At 43.6% G+C, this 25,280-nt stretch overlaps 1 protein-coding gene across 1 annotated transcript in view; it reads left to right on the top strand.

Annotated features, from left to right (window-relative positions):
• Positions 1 to 25,280, top strand: part of ANOS1 (anosmin 1) — a 198,481-nt gene that overhangs the window by 38,672 nt on the left and 134,529 nt on the right. The window contains exon 2 of the mRNA XM_065916567.1: positions 3,833 to 3,880. Coding sequence (XP_065772639.1) covers positions 3,833 to 3,880 — 48 coding nt within the window. The remainder of the gene's footprint in view (positions 1 to 3,832; positions 3,881 to 25,280) is intronic.

Genomic DNA, 25,280 nt, shown 5'->3' with positions numbered 1-25,280 from the left:
GAGTGGGTAGCCTTTCCCTTCTCCAGGAGATCTTCCCAACCCAGGGATCAAACCCGGGTCTCCTGCACTGGCAGGAAGATTCTTGTCCATCTGAGCCACGAGAGAAGCCCCCCTCAGACCATGACCCTGCTGAAGGAGGTGGTCAAGATCTGGCCTTGACCTAGTCTCCAAGGTTGGGAGTCCATTCGCTTTAGCCCCGTGCCTCTTTGGAAGGAACCTCACTGGTTCCCATCTCTGGGGCGTGAGCGCGGGGCACTCAAGTTGGGGTCAGGCTGTGGTCTGCCAGACCTGGTCCTTGGAAGTCCCAGCAAGACCCAACCCCACATGGGACAGGCGAGGAACACTCTTCCCAGACAGGACGACAAGGGGAGAAGTTGTCCCGATGCCCCAGACCCTGCCCCCAGCGTTGCCATAACAACATACTTCTCAGCATCTGGCCCCCGGTTCTTGTTGCTGTTGTTAACGCTCTTTATGGGCCTCCCAGGCAGCTCAGTGGTAAGGAATCCGTCTGCCAATGCTGGAGATGCAGGTTCGATCCCTCTATCTCCAGCAAGGTGTCCTGGAGAAGGGAATGGTTACCCCACTCCAGTATTTGTACCTGGGAAGTCTCATGGACAGTGGAGCCTGCTGGGCTACAGTCCCTGGGCTCGCAAAGACTCAGATATGATTGAGCATCTGAACACAGCACACCCTGCTTATGGCCAGCACCTTGGTCTGCCTAATGCCCTTGTGAACTTTGTCACCAGCTTTTATGAAACACCAGGCTTTCCCATAATGGCCTCTTTCTTGAACACATTATTGCCAGTAATTAAACCATGTCCGCTGTCCAGCTTTGGCCCCCACCCAGTCTATTAAATTCTTATTTCTGTGATGTCAAGCCTACAAAAGACCATGCCTGACCTCAGTCCAGGCTGTTCATACACAGCTCCAGCCCTTATTGTTGGACTGGTGGACATTGATAATGTAGGGAGATATCAGTGCCCAGTGAGGATGGGTGCAGCTCAGCGAGGGGGTTAGGAGGTTAATACCAGATTATCTAAAATTGTTAGGGGCATTCAGCGATTTGGGGGAGTTAAGCTTGTAAAGGAGACTCGAGTTAGTATGATGGAGACACTTAATGGGGAAAGCTTTCCTGTGGGACTGAGATCTTTTAGCCAAATGATTTTTAGATCGAAGAGGGAAATTTCTAATCCTAAACAGGTGAGATCTACCCAGTGATTTTGAGAACCCTGCATTAGGAAGACATGTTATTGTGAACAGAAGAGCAAATATCCATACAATAGAATCTGACAGTAAAAAAAGAATGAATGAAGTATTGATGTATGTGACAGTATGGATGAAGCAAAAATACTGTTGTTCGGTTGCCAAGTTGCGTCTGCCTCTTTTCAACCCCATGGACACCAGGCTTCCCTGTCCATCACCAACTCCTGGAGCTTGCTCAAACTCATGTCCATCGAGTCGGTGATGCCATCCAACCATCTCATCCTCTGTCGTCCCCTTCTCCTCCTGCCTTCAGTCTTTCCCAGCATCAGGGTCTTTTCTAACGAGTCAGCTCTTTGCATCAGCTGGTCAAGGTACTGGAGCTTCAGCTTCAGCATCTATTGAATATTCAGGACAGATTTCCTTTAGGATTGACTGGTTGGATCTCCTTACTGTCCAAGGGACCCTCAAGAGCATAATGTAAAACATGATGAAGCGAAATAATCCAGACACAGAAGACGACATATTTTCTGATTCCATTTACATGAAGTGTCCAGAGTAGGGAAATTTCTAGAGAAAGAATGTATGTTAGTGGTTGTCAGAGTCTGAGGAAAGGGACTGCAAACTGAACAGCTTCGTGTCAGTGGTGATGAAAAAGTCCAACAATTAGTAATGATGGTGGCACTGCCTTACTACTAAAACCAGTGAATTATACAGTTTAAATGAGTCATTTTTGTGTATGTGAATTTTATATCAGTAAATTTGTAATAAGAATATTTTTGAAAAGGTTTATTATTGGTTCAGTGTTCTTTTGCATGCAAACAAAGGTGATACTATTCTATTCACTATGATTTTCTTAAAATTAAAAGTTTAGGCATTCAGACCTATGTAATGGACTACTTTAATCTCGTTGTCAACCTTGAACTTCAGAGAACAGGAGGTCACAGCGTCTTAATTACCAGGTGACCATGTCCGTTAGCCCTCCCAACCTATCCCTGCCTCGCACAGTCTGATATACGGTATCATAATCCAACCAAAATTTTAGTCATGTATGATGACAAGTTTCAAAGAGAAATTCAGAATCTAGGGATAGTAAATCATAGTCCTACAGAACTGTAATCCAAAAGGACACATACACCCCTATGTTCATAGTGCCACTGTCTACAATAGCCAAGATATGGAAGCAGTGTAAATATCCATCAACAGATGAGTGGGTAAAGAAAATTATATATACAAATAAAATATTAGTCAGCCACAGGGGGGAAAAATGAGATAATGCCATTGTCAGCAACATGGATGGATGCAAAGATGATCATGCTAAGTGAAGTAAGTCAGAGAAAGATCAATACCGTATGCTGTCGCTTACATGTAGAATCTAAAATACGACATGAATGAACTTATCTATGAAACAGAAAGGGACTCACAGACACAGAGGACAGACTGCTGGTTGTCACGGGGGCGGGGCGGTTGAGACAGATGAACTGGGAGTTTGGGGTTAGCAGATGGAAACACACACATATATACGATGGATAACCAAGGTTCTACCGGAGAGCACAGGAAACTATACTCAAATCAGTTCAGTTCAGTTCAGTCGCTCACTTGTGTCTGACTCTTTGTGACCCCATGGACTGCAGCACGCCAGGCCTCCCTGTCCATCACCAACTCCTGGAGCTTACTCAAACTCATGTCCATCGAGTCGGTGATGCCATCCAACCATCTCATCCTCTGTCATCCTCTTCTCCTGCCCCCAATCCTTCCCAGCATCAGGGTCTATTCCAATGAGTCAGTTCTTTGCATCAGGTGGCCAAGGGATTGGAGTTTCAGCTTCAGCATCAATTCTCACTCACTCAATATCCTCTGATAAAGCATAATGGAAAAGAATATGAAAAAATGTGTGTATATATATGTGTGTGTGTGTATGTGTATATATATATATGTATGTATAACAGAGTCACTCTGTACAGGAGAAATTAACACAATATTATAGATCAGCTATACTTCAATAAAATAAATGGAATGAATGGCTTTGAATAAATCCTAATCCTGGTCTTTGGCATACATGTTGAGTGGTTTGTGCATATCCCCTCACTTAGTTATACCACTGACCACATGCAGGAGGTAATGTCCTTATGCTTTACAGATGGATAAACTGAGGGACAGATGTAGTAAGTCCCTTGTCCAGAGTCACACATCCAGGGAAGGGGGGGAGAGAGAGAGAGAGAGAGAGAGAGAGAGAACGTGTTTCCCATGGGATCTGACTTCCAGGCTCAAACTCTTTTTACTGACTGGTTGAAATTGAAAAGCCTCCAGAAGACACCTCTGTGGGTCATTTTCCTGCTGGTCTGTATTTCATCACTCAGCACACCCCTGAGAGATGGCTCACACACTTCTCCTTCCCGAACAGCTTGAAATTCTTCATTATTTTATATGTATTTGTATCATGAAGTCAAGGGCAAAACACGATTTCCATTATAAACCCACTTTTCTGTTTTAGGAAGAGAGACACATCAGGGTGGAAAGTTGGCCTTTCGTTAGGGCTAATATTTTAAAATTATATTAATGCACACAGGTGTATGCAGTTTTCCAGTATAAAAGTATTTAATGAGTCAATGTTTCTTTTTTTGTTTTGCAGAACAATGGTTCCCTGGTTTGGTGCCAGAATCACAAGCAATGTTCAAAGGTATGTTCCCTACAACTGTATCAGTATTTTTCTAAAAAAACTAATTTTAGAATAAGTGTAAAGTCACAGGAAGCCGCAAAGTTAGTAGAGAGAAATCACATGTACTGTTCACCCTCTTTCCGCCAACGTTTATACCTTATATATTCATAGCACAGTATCACAAGCAGAAAATCATCATTGGTACAAGGGAGGTATTAATGTAGTTCAGTAAGGTTTTTATCACATGTATAGATTCCATTAATGTAGTCACTGCTGCAATCAAGATACATGTATCAGTATTTCTATATATTACCTGGTTTCTCTCTCCATTCTCTAGTTATGTTAGTCAAAAAATGTTTTTAAGGAGAAAACATCTTCTGATTCCACCGGAAGACTTAATGCGTTCGACTTACAGCTAAGTTATTTTGTATGTGTTTCCTTTGTGTTCAGGAACTGCTAAGTAATTCGATTCTTTCAGTAAGCAGGCTCTTTTCTATTTCTGAGTCCTTCGCGTTGCACACATTATTATTCTCAATCACTCACATTATTCTCACATTATTCTCAATCGTATGTTTGATAGCATAAATTTCTATTCACATTATTCTCAATCGTAAAGTTCACATTGTTCTCAATCGTATGTTTGATAGCATAAATTTCTCAGTCCCCAAACATCATAAGCTAGAAGAATCTGTATGTGTGTATATATGTAATGTACATGTAGCTATATGCTTCAGCTCTAGCCTGCAAGTTGGCTTTATATTCAGATAGTATAAGTGAATACAGGTGAAACCTGCTATACATACCGGAGCGCTTTGTGATCTTGGTAGAGTTTGATGAGATTCCTTTCGTGGGTGCTACTATTAGACTGGAAATTGAAGCATTCTTTTATTTTACAGTCAAATTTGTATAATCATGTGAATGTGAAGTAAGTTGGTGAAAGCAAGCTGTGCTTACCTCTGACTCTCTAGATCCTGGCCAGAAATGGAATGTCTGGTTTATGATCCTTTTCTTTTTTATATAGTATCGTAAACATTGGCCCTGATAAGACGTTTTCTGGTATCTTTTATATTAGTTGTTCTTCAATTAGTGTTTTGGGTAATTTGTTTATGTCATCACAGCAGAAAAAGATTTTGTGTGTGTGTGTAAGAATATATGGCTATGTGACTAAATTTCATAAGTAGTTTTTTTTTTTTCCCAGTTTTGTTGGTTGGGTATTACATGATGGTAATTTTTTGTATCTGTATTATTTTTACTTAGCACCCCTTTTATCCTTACCCCATCAAGAAATTAATCCTTTTTTGTACATTTGAAATTTGAATGGAAGAGATTCATTTGAACTGCTTTTAAAATACCCTAATTAAAGAACATTGCAACTCTGGGGAATACAGATCATTGAACCATATTTCGTAATTGAATGATCAAGGCTGACACGAGAGACTGAATTTCCCAAGAGCAGAAATCAATTCCTTTTGCCTGAAAGCAAAGATGAATCAGTAAGTCACGGCTAACTCCAACAGAACCTTTGGAATATATTACAAAGCTGACATAAATTTCAGGGTTGTCTTTAGTCTGAATCCGTGGGGATGAACCTTACATGTTAATCAAAGTTTATCTCCTTTGGATATTATCATCACCGGGTACGTTCGCGGATAATTAGTTTGCATATCTTTTGAGACTTTGAAGCACTGTGTAAGCTTTTCCTCTTGATCTTCTGGTTAATGAAGTGAAGGGTAAGCGATGATAACTCCATTTTACACGTGGGGAAATTCAAGCACATACATATTGGATAACGGTCCTGAAATAACTCAGCAAATCAGTTGTGGTGGTTTGTTCAGTTACTAAGTCGTGCCTGACTCTGTCATCCGATGAACAGTGGCCCGCCAGGATCCTCTGTCCATTGGACTTCCCAGGCGAGCAAATCGATAGAGGCAACTTGAGTTGGAAATGCCGTCTCATGCGTGGCCTTGAATAAAGATCTACAACTTTTTTAAACCGTTTTGAACAAATATTGGGACGGAAGAGTTAAAAAAAAAAAAAACCCACCAAGTCAAAAAGTTATGCTGATGAGATAACTGACTGTATGTTAAAAATAAAGTTTACATAATATTTTATGGAAAGTTGTTCAGTGGCTAAGTTGTGTCCAACTCTTTGCAGTCCCATGGACTGCAGCACGCCAGGCTTCCCTGTCCTTCTCTATCTCCCCAAGTTTGCTCAAACTCATGTCCATTGAGTCAGTGATGCCATCCAACCATCTCATCCTCTGTCACCCCATTCTCATCCTGCTTTCAATCTTTCCCAGCATCAGGGTCATTTCAAATGAGTCAATTCTTCACATCAGGTGGCCAAAGTATTAGAGCTTCAGCTTCAACATCAGTCTCTCCAATGAATAATACTCAGGACTGATCTCCTTTAGGATGGACTGGTTGGATCTCCTTGCAGTCCAAGGGACCCTCAAGAGTCTTCTCCAACACCACAGTTCAAAAGCATCAACTCTTCGGTGCTCAGACTTCTTTATGGTCCACCTCTCACATCCAAACATGACCACTGGAAAGACCTTAAGACCTTTGACTCTACAGACTGATGTTGGCAAAGGGATGTCTCTGCTTTGTATAGAAAGTACACAGTTTCTAATTAGTTCTGATTGTGTCTGCAAAGCTTGTCACCTTCAGGGTGGCTCCAGATCGTGGGTTCTCCTTCCCATCTGGTTGCCCGCCTTGTCCCGTCTGCCAGCATCTCTTGCCTGGACCAGTCCACGAGAATGCTCTCTGGTCTCCCAGATTCTACTGTGTGAACGTGGGTGTTGGAAAGACCCTTCACACATGCAATCTGAATCATACTGCCATTTGCCTCATGCCCTTTAATATCTAAGCATCTCCTTCAGTGTAAAACACTATCTCATCTGCCTGTGGTCTCTCTCCTGTGTTCAACCCTCATCAATCTGTCTTTTCCCTCCTCCTAGAAAGCTTCTCCCAAAGGCACCCAGTTCACCACTCACCCCTACAACCTGACCCCACCCCACACCATTCACGTCTCAGCACAAATGCCACCTCCTCAGCCTTGCCCTCCCATATCACCTCCCACCCCTTTACAGTGTCCTCGGCCATATTACACCCTCGTCACTCTATATACCTATTTCTTTGTCTCTGCATGTCTGTCTCCTTCACCAGAAAAGAAGCTTCAGGCAGCCATTGATTGTATCCGCTTTGTTCATTGTGGTATCTTGAAGCCTAGAACCGTGTTTGGGTACAGAGGCGTTGCTTACCGAGTATTTGTCTTTTCTTTTTTTTTTAACTTTTTATTTTGTATTAGGGTATAACTGATTAACAAGCAATGTTGTGATAGTTTCAGGTGAATAGTGAAGTGTATATGCATGCATACACACGTATCCATTCTCCCCCCAAATCCCCTCCCATCCAGGCTGCCACATGACATTGAGCAGACTTCCCTGGGCTGTCCAGCAGGTCCTTGCTGGTTCTCCATGTTAAACACAGCAGTGTATCCATGTCCATCCCAGACTCCCTGACTATCCCTTCCCCATCCTTCCCCCCTGGGAACCATAAGGTTATCACAGAGTATTGAGCAGAGTTCCCTGGGCTGTCCAGCGGGTCCTTGCTGGTTCTCCATGTTAAACACAGCAGTGTGTCCATGTCCATCCCAGACTCCCTGACTATCCCTTCCCTCATCCTTCCCCCTGGTGACCATAAGGTTATTACAGAGTATTGAGCAGAGTTCCCTGTGCTGTCCAGCAGGTCCTTGTTGGTTCTCCATGTTAAATACAGCAGTGTGTCCATGTCCATCCCAGACTCCCTGACTATCCCTTCCCCCATCCTTCCCCCTGGTGACCATAAGGTTATTACAGAGTATTGAGCAGAGTTCCCTGTGCTGTCCAGCAGGTCCTTGCTGGTTCTCCATGTTAAATACAGCAGTGTGTCCATGTCCATCCCAGACTCCCTGACTATCCCTTCCCCATCCTTCCCCGTGGGAACCATAAGGTTATTACAGAGTATTGAGCAGAGTTCCCTGTGCTGGCCAGCAGGTCCTTGTTGGTTCTCCATGTTAAACATAACAGAGTACATGTCTATCCCAAACTCACTGACTTATCTTCTCCCTGGCAAATAAAAGTTTGTTTTCCAGGTCTGTTGGTCTCTTTCTGTTTTGTAAGTAGTTCATTTGTATCGTTTCTTTGTAGATTCCACATATATGGTGTGTCATACTGTATTTCTCCCTCTCCATCTGACGTAGCTTCACTTAGCATGACAATCTCGAGGCCCATAGCTGTTGCTGCAGATGGCGTAATTTCATTCTTTGTAATGGCGAGTGATATTGCATGTTATGTATGTGCCACAGCTTCTATAGCCTTTCTCCCGTAGGTGTATGTTTGCGTTGTTTCCATGTCTTTGCTGTTGTGAACAGTGCTGCAGTGAGGACTGGGTTTGCATGTACCCTCTTGGGTCATGTTTTTCTCTGGATCTATGCCCAGGAGTGGGGTTTCAGGGTCATGTGCGTATGCTAAGTTGCCTCAGTCGTGTCTGACTCTTTGTGACCCCAGGGACTGTAGCCCACCAGCCTACTCTGTTCATGGGATTTTCCAGACAAGAATACTGGAGTGGGTTGCCATTTCATTTCTCCAGGGGGGCAGGGCCATAGTTCTATTTTTAGTCTTTTAAGGAAGCTCCATACTGTTCTCCATAGTGGCTATACCAATTTACATCCCCATCAACAGTGCAGGAGGGTTCGCTTCTCCCCACACCTTCTCCTTCATTTATTGTTTGTGGATATTTTCTATGATAGCCATCCTGGCTGGTGCTCATTAAGTATTTGTGAATGATCCATGAATGAAATGCATACATTTTCTTCCTCCTCCAAAGTACATCCTTACTCTACTACCTTCAGGAAAAAAAAAGGTTATATAATCCATTTTGTACCTGAGTAATGTAGCATGATCATTTACTTAGTTTAGTTCAGTCATTCAGTCTTGTATGACTCTTTGCGACCTTATGGACTGCAGCACGCCAGACTTCCCTGTCCACCACCAACTCCTGGAGCTTGCTCAAATTCATGTCCATTGAGTCAGTGATGCCATCCAACCACCTCATCCTCTGCCACAAATATAAGACTTGTGGAGGACTTCAAAATGGGCAAAATAAAAGGTGGTTGGATGCTCTCCCTCTCGCATCTTGCGGGTTATCTACATTGTTCATATCTTTGAGCTGTTTTCTTCCTCTGCAAATGGTAGGAGGCTGATAATAATGCAGATGGCTCTTGTCCGTGGAAATGCAAATGGCTGTGTGCAGTGGATTGCAATGGAAGCTTCCCCATCAACAGACCATTTTGCCTGTATTTGTAAATCCACTCAAGCGATCCTTTTTGTGTGTCAGTTTGCGTGTATTTCTTGGATTTCTCCTTTGAACCAAGTGGAAGATATTCCTGGTCCTTGCGGCATTTCATGAGTTAAATATCTGACAACTGTTCATTTTGTATTTGCATGAGACTCATGCATTTATAAAGTAAGTATGCTTTGACCTTATGCTCTGTTACTTTTCTAAACCTTGGACCTCAGAAAGGCACTCTTGGTGACAACCACCCATCTGGGGCGCATGCGTGCTCATCCTTCTCCTTCTGGATGTTGTAACTCTCTCAGTTGACTTCTATTTCCCATTTGGTTATGAGGATTTGAGTTGAAAAGCAGTAATTGAGGGCTCAGTCTTGGTGTGGTGGCCTGTTGCTTTGATCTCAGTGGGAGTTCAGTTCTTATAAGGGCCATCACTTCAGATTCTTTGTGATTTTCCAGGCTCATTCTGAGCCAAATTTAGAGGTGAGGAAGATTGGTTTTGCTTGTACGAACATCTGGACGACTTCATTTGGCATCTGTGAAATTTATTGGATAAAGGTCAAACCCCAGAAACATAACTGAATGTGACTGTTGGAGGTTTGTGTTTTGTGTTAGATGCTTTCCATGATTTATGTGGTAATGACTGTAAGTCCATAAAGCCCCAGGAAAATACATCTTAAGGAGGAAAATGAATACTCAGGCACCCATGGAAACGCACTGTGTCCAAATACTCAAGGAACCAAGTTGAATAGTTTATCTTTTGCAGTGTTGTAATATGCAACAGTTTGAAATTTCAGTTGTTCCTTATACTTTAAAACACTTAAAACCTATGGTAACACTTACTGATATTCATGCAGTTTTCCCTGACTTTGTATACATATCCACTTCAAGGACAAAGTATATTGAGCATCTCTTGTCCAATGTATTGATATCTTTTGGGAATTTACCAAGTATTTCATAGGTACAGTCCCCATTGACTTGTCAAAAAAAGTTGTAGGTTTACGCTGCTTGAGTAGAAAACTTCTCCAATGTTGTAATTAACTCCCTTTATTTTTGACATTAGTGTTATTATTTCCATAAGTAATGATCATGACGTTGTTCTTTAGTTGGTAAGTCGTGTCTGACCCTTTGCAACCCCATGGACACGCTAGGCTTCCCTATCCTTCTCTGCCTTCCTGAGTTTGCTTAAATTCATGTTCACTGAGTTGATGATGCCATCCAACCATCTTGTCCTCTGCCAGCCCCTTGATGATGACACGATTTTTAAGTAAATGGGATGTGATAATTTAGGAAGAGAAATATTCTATTTCTTTAAACCAGTGGTGGAATTAAAACGTGCATGGAATGCACAGGAAAAGAAATCATGAGGTGTGTCAAAGTTTGGCTACCGTTCTTTTGAAAAATTGGTCTGTAATGCAACACTGTGCCAGCGTGATGAATAAAAACTGCTGAACGCACGTTTGTCAGACTGTCCTATAACATCGTGCCAGTAAATGGCATAATCTCAAGTGCCCCCAAAACCGTTGTGTGCTCACCAAGCGATGAAATGTCTCCTCTGGGAGACCTGAGCTCTTAGAGTTCCTGGTCTCCATGCAGTTGCAGATCACACAGTCCGCAGGTCTGAGTTAGGGCTCCACGTGCCACTTTATTCTCGAGTACTCCATCCAGTAACGCTGTCGGGGAAACATGCAAGTCGGTGTGACCTCCGAGGTAAAGGCAGAAGTGGAGAAAAGAAGAAAGAATGAAGTGAGAGAGTGTGGAGCAGATGAAAACAAAAACAACTTACAGGTGGTTGTTGTTGTTCAGTTGCAAAGTCGTGTCCAACTCTTTGCGACCCCATGGACTGCCGCACACCAGGCTTCCCTGTCCTTCACTGTCTCCTGGAATTTGCTCAAACTCATGTCCGTTGAGACAGTGATGCCATCCGACTGCCTCATCCTCTGTCGCGCCCTTCTCCTCCTGCCCTCAACCTTCCCCAGCATCAAGGGTCTTTTTCCATGAGTGGTCTCTCTGCATCAGGTTGAGGCAGATGGTGCAGCTAAATAAATACCTAGTTTCAGAACTTCGTGTCTGAAGTGGTTAAGTGCTGAAGGCTCTTAGCAGGGTCGCCGCCCGGCCTGGCAGGTGGATTGGTGAGTTAATGGTTTTAACAAAGAGAGATCTGAGGCACCCTTCCATCTGAGGCAGCCTCCTGGAACACAGGTTCGCAGCTCTAATTGGAACCTCTAGCTTGTATGGAAGGCCACAGCAGTATCACTGATTTGCTTTCCTTCACACCGTCATTCTTATGATAAGTGTTTTCTGACCTCACGCTGGGAACTTTTATCAAACCTGTTAGTGTGCTTTGGGGCATCATTAGCCAGCAGTAGCTGGAACATTCTGAGGTTTTTTTAGCCTAGACACTAGCCTGTATGCGGCAGTAACTTGCAACACTTGGCCCAGGCTTGTAGCACAATCAATATTTAAGGAAAAGAACAGGTTCTTATTTGGATTCAAGTCCAGCATGTGGCATGCGAATAGCCCACTGTGTTTCTGACTTTTCCACCAAAACAAAGAAAACTACAGGCCAATATCACTGATAACTTTGATGCAAAAATCCTTAACAAAACTCCGTACCAGTTTTTACGGCGATGAAAGAATTTCCACCTGCCGTAAACTTCAAAGCAAAGACACGGGGAAGGGGAAAAGCACCTCCGTGTAACTCGTGATCCCCACCCCGTCTGCGTCTCTTCCTCAGTTTCTCCTCCCGTCTCATGGAAGGAGACACAAATGCATTCTCTTATTTGGCCCATGACTGAGGAAGAGTTCCTGAAAGCTGACTTGAGAAAGGGATTGCACGTGGAACGTATGAAAAACATCTCCGTCAACATGCGTTACATGGTGATGATGGTCTGCCAGATGTTCTGAGGTTGTAGTGTATTCATCAGAGGCACACGGAGGAGCCGGAAGAGCTCCGATGGCCTGAAGATGTTGGGTTTGAGCTGGCGACTGGCGAAGAGCGTCACTGCCAATTGAAGGAGGGGAGCAGTTATGTTTTACAAAGGAGACGGCATTGGGTTTCAATAGCTTGGTAGGGCAGGATTTGTGGGCATTGAGTATATCATTGTGCCACATTACCCTGCTTTCTCCCAGGGGTGGTTGTTGTGGCTCATTTGCTAAATTGTGTCTGACTCTCTGCCACCCCACGGACCGCTGTCTTCCACTGTCTTCCTGAGTTTGCTCAAACTCACGTCCATCGAGTTGGTGATGCCGTATAACCATCTCATCCTCTGCCACCTCCTTCTCCTCCTGCCTTCAACCTTTCCAAAAGCATCTTTCCAAAAGCATCAGGGTCTTTTCCAGTGATTCAGCTCTTTGTATCGGGTTGCCAAAGAAGTGGAGCTTCAGCTTCAGCATCGGTCCTTCCAGTGAATATTCACGGATGATTTCCTTTAGGATGGACTGGTTGGATCTCCTTGCAGTCCAAGGGACTCTCAAGAGTCTTCTCCAACACCACAGTTCAAAAGCATCAATTCTTCCACGCTGAGCCTTCTCTATGGTCCAAGTCTCATATCCATACATGACTACTGGGAAAACCACAGCTTTGACTCTATGGACCTTTGTTGGCATAGTGATATCTCTGACCATTTACCAACACAAGTTAGTTAGGTTTCTAAAGGAATTCCTGTGTATGCTTAGATAGAACATCTTGACCCTCCTTGTCAAGGATTACCTCTAGGATGGGGGTCACAGTCATGAACATAGAAAACCAAATGCTAACTCCCCCAAAGTTCAAGAGAGAGTTTTCACCTCAGTGTAGACTCCTTTGACAATGACCTTCATAGAACAATGCCAGAGAGAATGTTCAAACTACTTTACAGTGTATTTGTGCTCATTTCAGAGTCTAGCAAGGTAATACTTGCTAAAAATCCTTCAAGCTAGGCTTCAACAGTACATGGACTGAAAACTCCCAGATATACAAACTGGGTTTAGAAAAAGCAGAGAAACCAGAGATGAAATAGTCAACATTCGCTGGATCATGGAGAAAGGAAGAGAATTTCAGAGAAATGTCTGTTCTGGTTCATTGACTACACAAGAGCCTTAGACTGTGTGAATCACAACAAACTGTGGAACATTCTTAGAGATGGGAATACCAGACCAACTTACCTGTCTCCTGAGAAACCTAAATGCAGGTCAAGAAACAACAATTAGAACCAGACATGGAACAACCGACTAGTTCAAAATTGGGAAATGAGTACATCAAGGCTGTATATTGTCACCCTGCTTATTTAACTTATACACAGAGTACATCATGGTAAATGCCAGGCTGGATGAATCACAAGCTGGAATCAAACTTGCTAGGAAAAGTGTGAACAACCTCAGGTACGTATTATACCACTCTAGTGGCAGAAAGCAAAGAGGAACTAAGGAGCCTCTTGATGAGGGTGAAAGAGAAGAGTAAAATCTAGCTTGAAACTCAACATTAGGAAAACTAAGATCGTAGCATCTGATCCCATCACTTGACTGCAAATAGAAGGGGAAAAAGTGGAAACAGGGACAAATTTTATTTTCTTGGGCTCCAGAATCACTGGTGACAGTGCCTGTAGCCATGAAATTAAAAGATGCTTGCTCCTTGGAAGAAAAGCTATGATGAACCTAGACAGCAAAGACATCCCTTTGTCGACAAAGGTCCGTCTAGTCAAAGCTATGGTTTTTCCAGTAGTCATGTACGGGTGTGACTTGGACCATAAAGAAGCCTGAGCACTAAAGAATTGTTGCTTTCGAACTGTGGTGCTGGAGAAGACTCTTGAGAGTCTCTTGGACAGCAAAGTGAACAAACCAGTTCATCCTGAAGGAAATCATCCGCGAATATTCCATGGAAGGAGTGATGCTGAAGCTGAAGCTCCAGCACTTTGGCCACTTGATGCGAACAGCCAGCTCATTGGAAAAGACCCCGATGGTGGGAAAGATTGGAGGCTAAAGGAGAAAGGGGGTGTGCAGAGGATGAGTTGGTTAGATGGCATCACCGACTCAATGGACAGGAATTTGAGCCAACTCTGGGAGTTAGTGGGGGACGGAGGAGCCTGGTATGCTGCATTCCATGGGGTTGGACAGGACTTAGGGACTGAACAACGTTTGGGTTAGCCAGAAAGTGGAAGTTAACCAACCAGGGTACCAGAGATTGAACATGTTCCCCTTGTAGTGAAAGCGCAAAGTCTTAACCTGGGACCACGAGGGAAGTCCAGTGAAATTTTTTTTTACCTTTTTATTTTGTTTTGGTGTATAGCCGGTTAATAATCTTGTGATAGTTTCGGGTGAAGAGCGCAGAGATTCAGCAATACATATACATGTATCCATTCTTCCCCAAATTTCCCTCCCATCCAGGATGCCACACTGAGCAGAGTCCCCTATGCTGGACAGTAGTTGCTTAGTGTTATCAGTTTTAAATATAGCGTGTCCATCTCACACATTCATACATGTCCATCCCAAACTCCCTAACTCTCTTCCCCCTGACAACCATAAGTTCATTCTCTAAGTCTGTTGAGTCCCGTTCTGTTTTGTAAGTAGGTTCATTTGTATAATTTCTTCATAGATTCTACATATCAGGGATGACATAGCACACAGGGAAAGGTTTTTAATGACTGGGTGCGGCAGAGGGGTTGTAGGTGTGTGATCAGCTTATGGACATTATTCTGCTTGGTTGGTGGTGAGGAAACCAAGTGGCATTTTGGGAGTCAACCTCATCAGTCTTCTGGTTCTGTCTGGTCTGGAATGCTTGTGGCCACCATGAGGTAAACTTCCTCCACATGGTGGGGTTTTGGTTTCTGCAAAACGGCTCAAGGACACAGCTCAGAATATTATCTGTAGCCCCCGAGGAAGAAACAGCCATCCTTGATTGTGTTTAATGGACAAACTGTTGTTATTTTGTCTTTCTTGACTGTTTTCCTGTCTGTCTGCATTTTCTCACTTTTCAGATTAAATTTGCTTTTTGGGTCTCAGGGAAAGCCCAAGAGGCTAAAGTTTGCGAAGAATCAGGAGGAAGGCAGAGGACATGGGGGAGGTCTGTCTTGGGAGAGTCCCATAGGGCTCTGCTTGATTCCAATATGAAGTGTGTATGTGTGTTTGATGGCTAAGCTGGGCACTTGTTCTAAACTCTTTTTTCAGCCTCAAATTACTGCAGCCAAGGAATAGAATGTCCCAGTTAGCTTGTACCTTTTTGGTTTCTTCCACGTTGGAAGAGAAAATACTATTTCCTAAGGAGAATCTTGACCAAGGACTTCCTTCACCTTCTTTGATGTGTCTCTAGGCAGTTAGGGTGACATTCTTATTCAAACAGTCATCCTCGTTAGGATATGCAATTTTTGCTGTGGTTATCGGGAGCTAACAGCACCTCTGCTGCCTGTGAAATGACAGTGATAATCCACACACCACTGCTTTGCTGGTGCTTGCCAAGGGCTAGAAGTTCAAACCTTTTGTATTCTTGCAGTAGAGAAAGTCAACCAGAACACCAACATTTGTATGTGCCTCATGGAGAGCTCAGTTGGTAAAGAATCTGCCTGCAGTGCAGGAGATCCTGGTTCGATCCCTGGTTTGGGAAGATCCCCTGGAGAAGGGAAAGGCTATACCCACTCCAGTCTTCTGGCCTGGAGAATGCCATGGACTGTATAGTCCGTGGGGTCACAAAGAGTTGAACACAACTGAATGACTTTCACTTGCATGCATATAGAGCTTCCAGATGCCTTGATTTCCATCCATGCCTTGATTACAAGACTACACTATGTCCCTTCACGGTCTCAAAGTTGTCCTTTAATGAATGGCAGTTACTGAACCCCATGTTGCTGCAATGCAAGGCATGCAGTATTCTCAGAGACTGTCTCAGAAACTCAGCCGTCGGGGAACACTCTGAGGAACTTGCCGAGGACGTCAGTCTGTTATTCCATGCCATTTTTAGGAGAAAACTTGGGAGGGCATTCATCATATTCACCTTGTTCTGTGCTTAGACACTCAGTCATGTCCGAATCCTTGCGACCCCGTGGGCTAGAGCCTACCAGGCTCCTCTGTCCATGGGGTTCTCCAGGCAGGAATACTGGAGTGGGTTGCCATGCCTCCCCCAGGCATGTTCATCTAATCAACAGTGATTATTCTTCCCCTAGAAACTGGTATATATTTTAGTCCTTGGACACTGTATTTTCGCCTTAGAGTTGGCTGTTGGAAGGCCAAATGATAAATAAAATCGCCATACTTTAACAAGGTTACTGAAATTTATCCCATGTATTTTGGGAACTAGCTTTATCACTGACTCCAGTTTTTATTGTCCAGTTTTTATCTGTTTTTCTGGCTATGTCCGAATGAACTTTGAAAACTGTCTTGAATGCTATTAAGAGTGAGAAAGGCAACAGATAAATCTGTAAATTGTAAAATAATAACTCGAGAAATCCCACACGGTGGCTGAAACTTGCCCCACGCATTGCTTAGTTTCCTGAACCATTCTGTCTACAATTTCATGGTTAACAGACGTGAGATGACAAGACATCTATATTCCTACCAGACCCCCTCTCAGCTGGGTGGTGATGACTAGGGCTTCCTTCCCTGCAAAGGAGTGAAGGTGGCCACTTGTCAGCTCAGCAATGGCTGTAACTGGGCCAGAGAAAGGGGAGAATTCAGTTTGTGAAACCAGGGGGCTCCAGTGTGGACGTGTTCTGAGTGGGGGGTGGGGGGGTGGGATGAGGTAAGTGGAACAAAGGTGAAAAGCTTTTGTTTGCAAGCGCCTTTTGGAGTCAAAGGGGTCTGGCCCTGTCTTCACAGCTTTCAAGTCATAAATAGCAGAGGTCAAAGAATAGTCTTTAAAACCACACAATAAAGAAAGGACTTCTCTCAGCTGCGTCCTTTCAGAGAGGAGCAACCAGTGTGGGTGAGTTCATTTTCCATTGGTGCGAGGGACCCAGTGGCTTCAAATGTGCACTTTGTAAGGCCGGCCTGCCTTCTCTCTCCCCTCCTTTCTTGCCTCCTCCTTCCTTTCTTTTGTTTTCTCTCTGCCTCTCTCTTTCTCTTCCTTTCTTTTTCCTTTCCTTCCTTCCTTCCTTCTTTCTATTATAGCCCCAAATGTCTGTGGACTTCAAAGAGAGACCTTCCCAATCTGCCTTAGGTTATGGGAAATCCCTCTTGAAAATTTTTGGCATAGAGACATAGGTGTGGATGAAGTGGGTTAATCACCTTCTTTCGCTAAATGGAAAACCTCGCTCAAGGGACAAGTGCCACAACCCTGATGCGCTTTTCTTTACACCATTCCTGTTCCTGTTAATGTCTCTTCATGTTGGAAGACAGGTTTTGGGAAAGGCTGAGCTGAGAAAGAGGAGTGTGATCATAAGCCACTGCCTCATTAAAGCACATTTGTGCATTTGAAGTCACTATAAGGGACTGACTTTTAAGATTCCACGGCAGGAATGCTGTTTGCGATGAGAGCCATGGAGGCTCCCCGACCTTGCACTGTGCAGGCAGAGGTCACTTTGAGGGTTCGGCTGCCTGCAGGTGGGGCCGGCCCAGGCTTTCGCAGGCTCTTCTCACGTGCCTCAATGGCAGCCTTGTGGCGAGGGGTCGGGGAAGCTGAGCCGTTCTTCCTCAGGACGCCGCCGGACGGACACGGCACCTCTTCTGGCCTCCTCCTGCTAAAGGCGGTGGGACTCTGGAGGGCCATGCGCCCCCCACCCCCACCTCACCCCAGTTCTCACAGCTGAAAGGTTGAACTTGGGCAGTTGCAGATGAATGAGCCGCCTTTCCCAGGAGAAAGTGCACAATGGCCCCAGGACTATTAAGCTGTGAAGATTCATGCTCTGGAGTTTGGGGAGTGTGTGTTCGGCATCTTTTCCTTGAGGGAGGGAAGGAGGGAGGCGGTGTCGTGCGCATTTTGGCTTTCTATGCATTTCACTGTATGCACATTTTCCCTTTTTGTATGAGGAAATAATGCCTGCACTAAGGCTCACCCTCCCCTCCTCCTAAATCCTTCCACAAAAAAAAGATACTTATTAAGGCTGCCATTCTGAAGAACTAAATGCTTCTTTAACTTTGCTTTATCTGCTTCAATGAGCACAGTGTACGGAGCCCGGGGAATGCACATTATGGCCGAGAGCCGCCCTCCCTATTCTCTTGGGCTCTTTGGGCACAGAAGTAATCCCTTCCTAGAAGCCTTTGAGAAAGCAACTCAGCTATGCAGGCTAATCAACTGTAAATCTTGGCTATCCCCAAACTACTGCATGAAGCTGCATCGAAAAGTGTCCTGATCCCCAGGAAAGCCTGTTGCTTTAAAGACGGAGACTAATTTCAAGACCCCGGGGCAGGTTTGCTGCCAACATATATCGATTTGCTGTATTTTAAAGGTCTGAGATGCAGCTCTCTCATGCACCCGTCCTCCACTTTTGTTCTTGGGATCCCACGTATGTTTATTTCATCTCTCTGTCACTTGGAGACAAAAAGACAATGAAACTCCTTACAACTTTTGTTTTCCAACTGGTAATGGAGAATATTATTAGGAGACGTAAACTCTGGTGGAATGTTGAATTATGCACACCCGGAGGTCCTTCTCCATGACTTCTAAATCATTTTCTGCTCACCCCTGGGACAGAGTTGGGAGGGAAAAAAAAAATAACCTAGGTTGGGTAAGTCCCATCTCCAGGCCTCTGTGAGCCACTGTGCAGAAATCTTGCACATTATCACGTTAGCTGCCATCCTGCTGAGAGGTTGTGTCTTGCTCAGGAGGAAGTCAGGGCTAGTCAGCCTGCATTCTCCTTGCACATGTAAGAGAGCATCAACAATGCCTTCGTAGTAGTATAAATCAAGCTTTAAGACACTTAATGTCTGGCGTTGAAGGCTTTTCCTGAATCACTAGCATCTCATGGAAATGGGACAGTGGTACTTGCCCTCTGATATTTGAAAGGCAGAATGAGAACTTCATTTTTGATCAATGAAATGTCTTTTCTTTCCCTGCCTCATTCTCTCTGATATCACTCTGTCCATATGTGCACAAACCACCGCCATATTGTTACCGAGTCCAAATTCACTCTGCTCAGTGCATGACAGGCCAGTAAGTTGGGAGACGAAGTGATGCAGCAAGAAATAATGACTTTATTGGGAGAGCCAGCAGACTGAGAAGATGGCAGACTAATGTCTCAAGATAACTGTCTTATTGGAGTCTGGATGCCAGGTTCTTTTATAGAACACACAGAGGCAGGAGATTAGGAAGTAAAGTAAAAAAAGCCATTGATTTTGCAAATGCCTCCTGGAATGGCCAGCCTTGGGGAGAGTTGAGAAGGGGAATGTGATAACATTCAGGCAGAGAGCAGGGTTCCCTGAGGCAGGCCGTCATGTACAGATGTACCCTTTTAGTAAAAGCACTGGGAAGCAAAGGTTAACGTAAACAGGTTCTTCCCTGAAAGAGTATTTCTATCCTCAGGTGTGGACTCAACTCCATATCGGTCATTTTGGGCTCCGGGCCTGAGGGGTGTGATTTGTAAACTCTGTGACCTGGCCCGAGTTGCTTATTTGCCTTCCCCAAACCAGTCGCTCTCCCTGGAATCTCCATGTTAATGAAAAACATGAGTATTCATTCAGTCAGTTAGCCTAAAAACTCAAAATCCTCTAGTGCCATCCTCTCCTTTACCTTGATACCCATCTTTCTGCAAAGCTCTTGAGATTCATGTCTTGAGCAAATTTACCATCCTCTCTATTATTTACATATGAGTTGTCTCTGAAATATACTTGTCTCATGACTTCCATTTTCTGCCTATTTCTACTTTTTTGTGGATCCCAACTTCTTAGAACATTGCTTCTCACACATCAACCTGCTTAAGTGTCTCCTGGGGAGCTTGCTCAGATACAGTTTCCTGGGTCCCACCTCCAAAAATTCTGATTTAGTAGGTCCGGGTGGGGTTTGAGATGCTGTATTTCTAAGAGACTTCAGTGGATTTGGGTGTTGCCAGTCCGGGGTAGCTTCAAGTTTTTCACCATTAAGTTTGATGATACCTGTAGGTATTTTCGTAGATGCCTCTGTGTGTGTGTATGGGTGTGTGTGTGCACACTCAGTCACATCTGACTCTTTGCAACCCCGTGGACTGTAACTCACAAGGCTCCTCTGTCCATGGAATTTTCCAGGCAAGAATACTGGAGTGGGTTTCTCTTTCCTATTCCAGCAGATCTTCCTGACCCTGGGATCAAATCCATGTCTCCTGCATTGGCAGGCAGGTTCTTTACCACTGAACTACCTGAGAAACCATTTTTCTTGATAGTCTTTAGTCTTTATCAAGCTGAGAGAGTTCACCTCTATTCCTAGTTCACCGAAAGTCTTTATGATGAATGGGATTTTGTTAAATGATTTTTCTGCTTTTATTAATATAATTGTGTTTTTCATTGTTAGGCTGTTGATATTATGAATTTATATATTTCCAAGACTTTGTGACCCCATGGACTACACAGTGCATGGATTTCTCCAGGCCACAATGCTGGAATGGGTAGCCTTTCTCTTCTCCAGGGGATCTTCCCAACCCAGGGATCAAATCCAGGTCTCCCACATTGCAGGCAGATTCCTTTACCAGCTGAGCCACCAGGGAATCCCAAGAATACTGGAGTGGGTGGCCTATCCCTTCTCCAGGGGATCTTCCTGACCCAGGAATTGAACCGAGGTCTTCTGCATTGTGGGTGGATTCTTTACCAACTGAGCTATCAGCGGAGTCTGATGAGTTATATGAACCGATTATTTTGAGTGTTGAACCATCATGACATTCAATGCTGGGACAAATCCCAGTTGGTCAATTGTGAATTCTTTTCATACATTTTTTTTTTGGATTTGGTTTGCTAATATTTTCTTGAGGATTTTTGTCTGTCTGTTCATGAGAGATATTTTCTACAGCTTTCTTGTGTTGTTTTTATCTGCTTTCGGTATTAGGGTGATGCTGGCCTCATAGAATGAGTATAGAAGTATTCCCCCTGCTGTTATTCTCTGAAAGACACTGTAGAGAATTAATATGTTTAGCTGCTCAGTCATGTCCTACTGTTTGCAACCCCATGGACTGTAAACCGCCAGGCTCCTCGGTCCGTGGAATTCTCCAGGCAAGAATACTGGCATGGGTTGCCATTTCCTTCTCCAAGAGAATTAGTATAATTCCCTCCTTAAATGTTTGGTAGAATTTACCAGCGAACCCATTTGGGCTGGCTGCTTTATATTAATTATTGACTCAATGTGTTCACATAGATGCAGTCGTATTCAGATCACCTCTTCTTGTGTGAGTTTTGGCAGATGCACCCTTTTAAGGAGTTGGTGGATTTCATCTAGGTCATTGAATTTGGGGACATAGAATTGTTCATAATATTCCTTTATTATACTCTAAACTTCCATGTCATCCATAGTGATGTCCCCACTTTCATTGCTAATAGTAGTAATTTGTGTCCTCTCTTTCTTTGTTAGCCTGACTACAGTCCTAATAATATTCTACATAGCTCTTTTTTTTGAAGAAATAGCTTTTGTTGATTTTCTTATTGACTTCCTACTTTAATTTCTTTTACTTCTATTCTAATTCTTATTCCTCCTTTTCCTCTCCTCACTTTGGATTTAATTTATTCTTTCTGGTTTTCTGTACTGGAAACTTAGATTATTGATTTTAGATTCTTCTTTTCTAATAGAAGAATCAATACTGTATGTTTTTTCTTTAAGCACTCTTTCCACTATATGCCGCAGATTGTGAAAAGTTGTGTTTTTATTTTTGTTTAGTTTGAAATAATTTTGAATTCCTTTTGAGACTTCTTTGACCCGTGTGTTATTTAGAAGTGTGCTTCTCACTCTCCATAGGTTTACGGGTTTTCCAGTGATCTTCTGTTGCTGATTTCTAGTTTTCATTCCATTATAATCTGGGAGCAGACATTATAGGCTATCTCTTCTTTTAAATTTGTTACAGTATGTTTTGTGGTTCAGAATGTGGCCTCTCTTGATGAAGATTCCATGTGAGCTTGAGAAAAATGTGTATTCTGCTATTGTTGAATGACATCGTCTATATATAATATCAGTTATGTACATCTGACATCAATTATATACAGTTGGGACTTGTCTGGTGGCTCAGACAGTAAAAGAATCTGCCTGCTATGTGGGAGGCCTGGGTTCGATCCCTGGGTTGGGAAGATCCCCTGGAGGAGGGCATGGCAACCCACTCCAGTATTCTTGCCTGGAGAATCCCAAGGACAGAGGAGCCTGGTGGACTGCAGTCCACGGGGTTGCAAAGAGTCGGACACGACTGAGCAACTTGGCATATATGTAATTGAGTTCAGATTTGTCTTCACTGATTTTCTGCCCACTGGATCTGTCTGTTACTGAGAGGGGCGTGTTGAAGTCTCCAGCTATGATAGTGAAGGCATCTATTAGTATTTCTCCTTGTGGTTCTACTCGGTTTTGTCTCATGGAGTTTGTTAAGAACCGTTACACCTTCTTGGAGAATTGACCACTTTATCATTAGGTAATGCTCTTTTTTTTTTTTAAATCTTTGATAATTTCCTTTACTTTGAAATCTGCTCTGAAATTAATGTAGCTACTCATGGTTTGTTATAATTAGTGTTAGCATCCTTTTAATGTATATGTGTCTTTACGTTTAAGGCAGACTTCTTATAGATAACATATAGCTGGGTCTTTTTTTCTTTTTTGATTCACTCTGACAATCAATGTGTTTTAGCTGGTGCATTTAGACATTATAGTGATTATTGATTGAGCTGGGCTAATATCTGTCATATTTGATATGGTTTTGTTTATTGCTGCTGTTCTTTGTTCCTGTTTTTGTTTTCGTTTTTAAATTGAAATCTCGTCGATTTATAATGATTCACGTGTATAGCAAAGTCATTCAGTTTACATATATAGATACATAGATTTTCTTTTTCATATTTTTCTGTTGTACATTATGAGATATTGAATACAGTTCTGTGTGCTCTATAGTCGGTCCTTGTTTCCCTATTTTACACATACTGCTAAGTCACTTCAGTCTTTGCGACCCCATAGACGGCAGCCCACCTGGCTCCCCCGTCCCTGGGATTCTCCAGGCAAGAACGCTGGAGTGGGTTGCCATTTCCTCCTCCATTACATGTACTAGCGTGTAGTTAATCCCAGTCTCCAAGCTTATCCCTCCCATCTCTTTCCCCTTTCGTAACCGTGTTTGTTTTCTATGTTTGTGAGTTTATTTCTCTTTAGCAAATAAGTTCATTTGAATTATTTTTTAATTCCCACATACAAGTGGTATCTTGATATTTGTCTACCCTGTCTGCACTTGGTACGACAATCTCTAGGTCGATTCATGTTGTAAATACTGGTGCAGTGAACGTTGGAGTGCACGTATCTTTCTGAATTATGGTTTTCTCCAGCTGTGTGCCCAGGAGTGGGATCATTTGATCATGTGTCTACTCTGTCTTTAGCTCTTTAAGGAGCCTCCATACTGTTCTCCATAGTTACTGCAGCATTTACATTTCCACCAACAGTTGGGGAGAATTCTCTTTCCTCCAACGTCTTCTCTACCATGTCTCTGTAGTCCTTTTGATGGTGGCCGTTCTGACTGGTGTGAGGTGATACGTCATGGTAGTTTCGATTTGCGTCCCCCTAACGATTCGCCACATTGGGCATCTTTTTATGTGGTTTTTGGCCACCTGTATGCAACATACCAGACTCCTCAGTCGTCCGCTAGCTCCCGGAGTTTGGTTAGATGCGTGTATTGATGCATTGATGCAGATGAGTCAGTGATGCTGTCTCACCTTCTTATGCTCAGGTAAGCTGTGATAGAACCCTGGCCAGTTAGGGTCTTCTGAGCTAGTTCCCCTGACACTGGTCCTCCCAGAAAGAAGGGAACACCTAAGCATATTTCAGAAGGGTTCCTTTTGGAGTCCTTCTGGATTGTAAGCCTCAGACGTGTCCCCCAGAGCCTCTGGCAGTTGGTCAGTTAAATTTCAGATTCCCGATCCCAATCCTGACTGCCACGGTGGTTTGCACCCGCAGATCTGTGTTCTGGGAAGCCGTGACTGCCTGTATCTGCATCTCTCCAGTCTTGGGAGCCCTGGTCTGTTCTGTGTCCTCCCTTGTCTTATGGGTCCGAGGCCAGTGGTTATTTTTTCCGTCTGTTCAGCTTTTCGTTTGCTGCTAAAATCGAGTGGCAACTTCCAGGTCCCTAGCCTGTGAACCTGGAAACTGGACGTCCCCCTGTACATTTTTGCTGCGCACTTCTCCTTTTCTTCCAACCGCCACATTGCTTCCTTTCTTCTGGGCAGCCTTTCCTGACCTCTACATTTCTGCAGTCCCAGGACTGAGGACTCAGCCTGTCCTATGTACTAAAAACATGGTATATTTTTCTGTTCATTTCCTTGGAGTGTTTTTTTTTTTTCTTTTGTGTGTTTCCATATGGAACCCAAGATTCTCCAGGCATGGGACCTCATTACCCTCACCCCCTTTATTATAGTTTGTTTACCCCTCTCCACTCCCTTTCCATTGTCCATTGTTCCAACTTGAATTGTGTTTTATCTGTGTGCCTGACCCAGGGCTTGTGCAGGGTCAAGCAGGACGAGGAGAAGGGTTGGGTATAAACGCCGTCATCCGATCAGAATTCTTCAGTTCCATGCCTTCTGATCACTAGAATTCTTTCACGTCCTTGACGTACGTTGCTGGTAAGTTGACATTTTTATTACTTCTAGATTGCTCCCGAAGTGTGGTGATGGCGACTTTGGCTAGATGTTCAGTCCTGACGTTCAGATCTTTTGTTTGGTTAAGATTTACAGCCTGCGGACGTCTTCACAGAAATTAATGCCGTTTGCTTTTCAAAGCATCTTTCTGAACAGGGAAAGGACTGACTTTCTTTGACTGTTGTGTAAGGTACAGTATGGCGAATAGCCTCCTCAGTGTGTTCAGGCTAATGTGTAAGATCCACATCTTACACATTAAGATGTGTAAGGGGACTCACATCTGTGTCCTTGGTAACTTGAGGGAGAGAGGACATGTGAGCCTGGGTGACAAGAACCTGACTGCAAATGCATTGAAAATGTGCAAATGAGGAGATTTGATTCTCTTTATGGGGCCCCCTCGTTTTGTAGTTTGGCCGTAAGGAA

Source organism: Muntiacus reevesi, chromosome X (assembly GCF_963930625.1).
Source record: "Muntiacus reevesi chromosome X, mMunRee1.1, whole genome shotgun sequence".
Lineage (NCBI taxonomy): Eukaryota > Metazoa > Chordata > Mammalia > Artiodactyla > Cervidae > Muntiacus > Muntiacus reevesi.
This window is presented reverse-complemented; position numbering and strand designations above follow the sequence as displayed.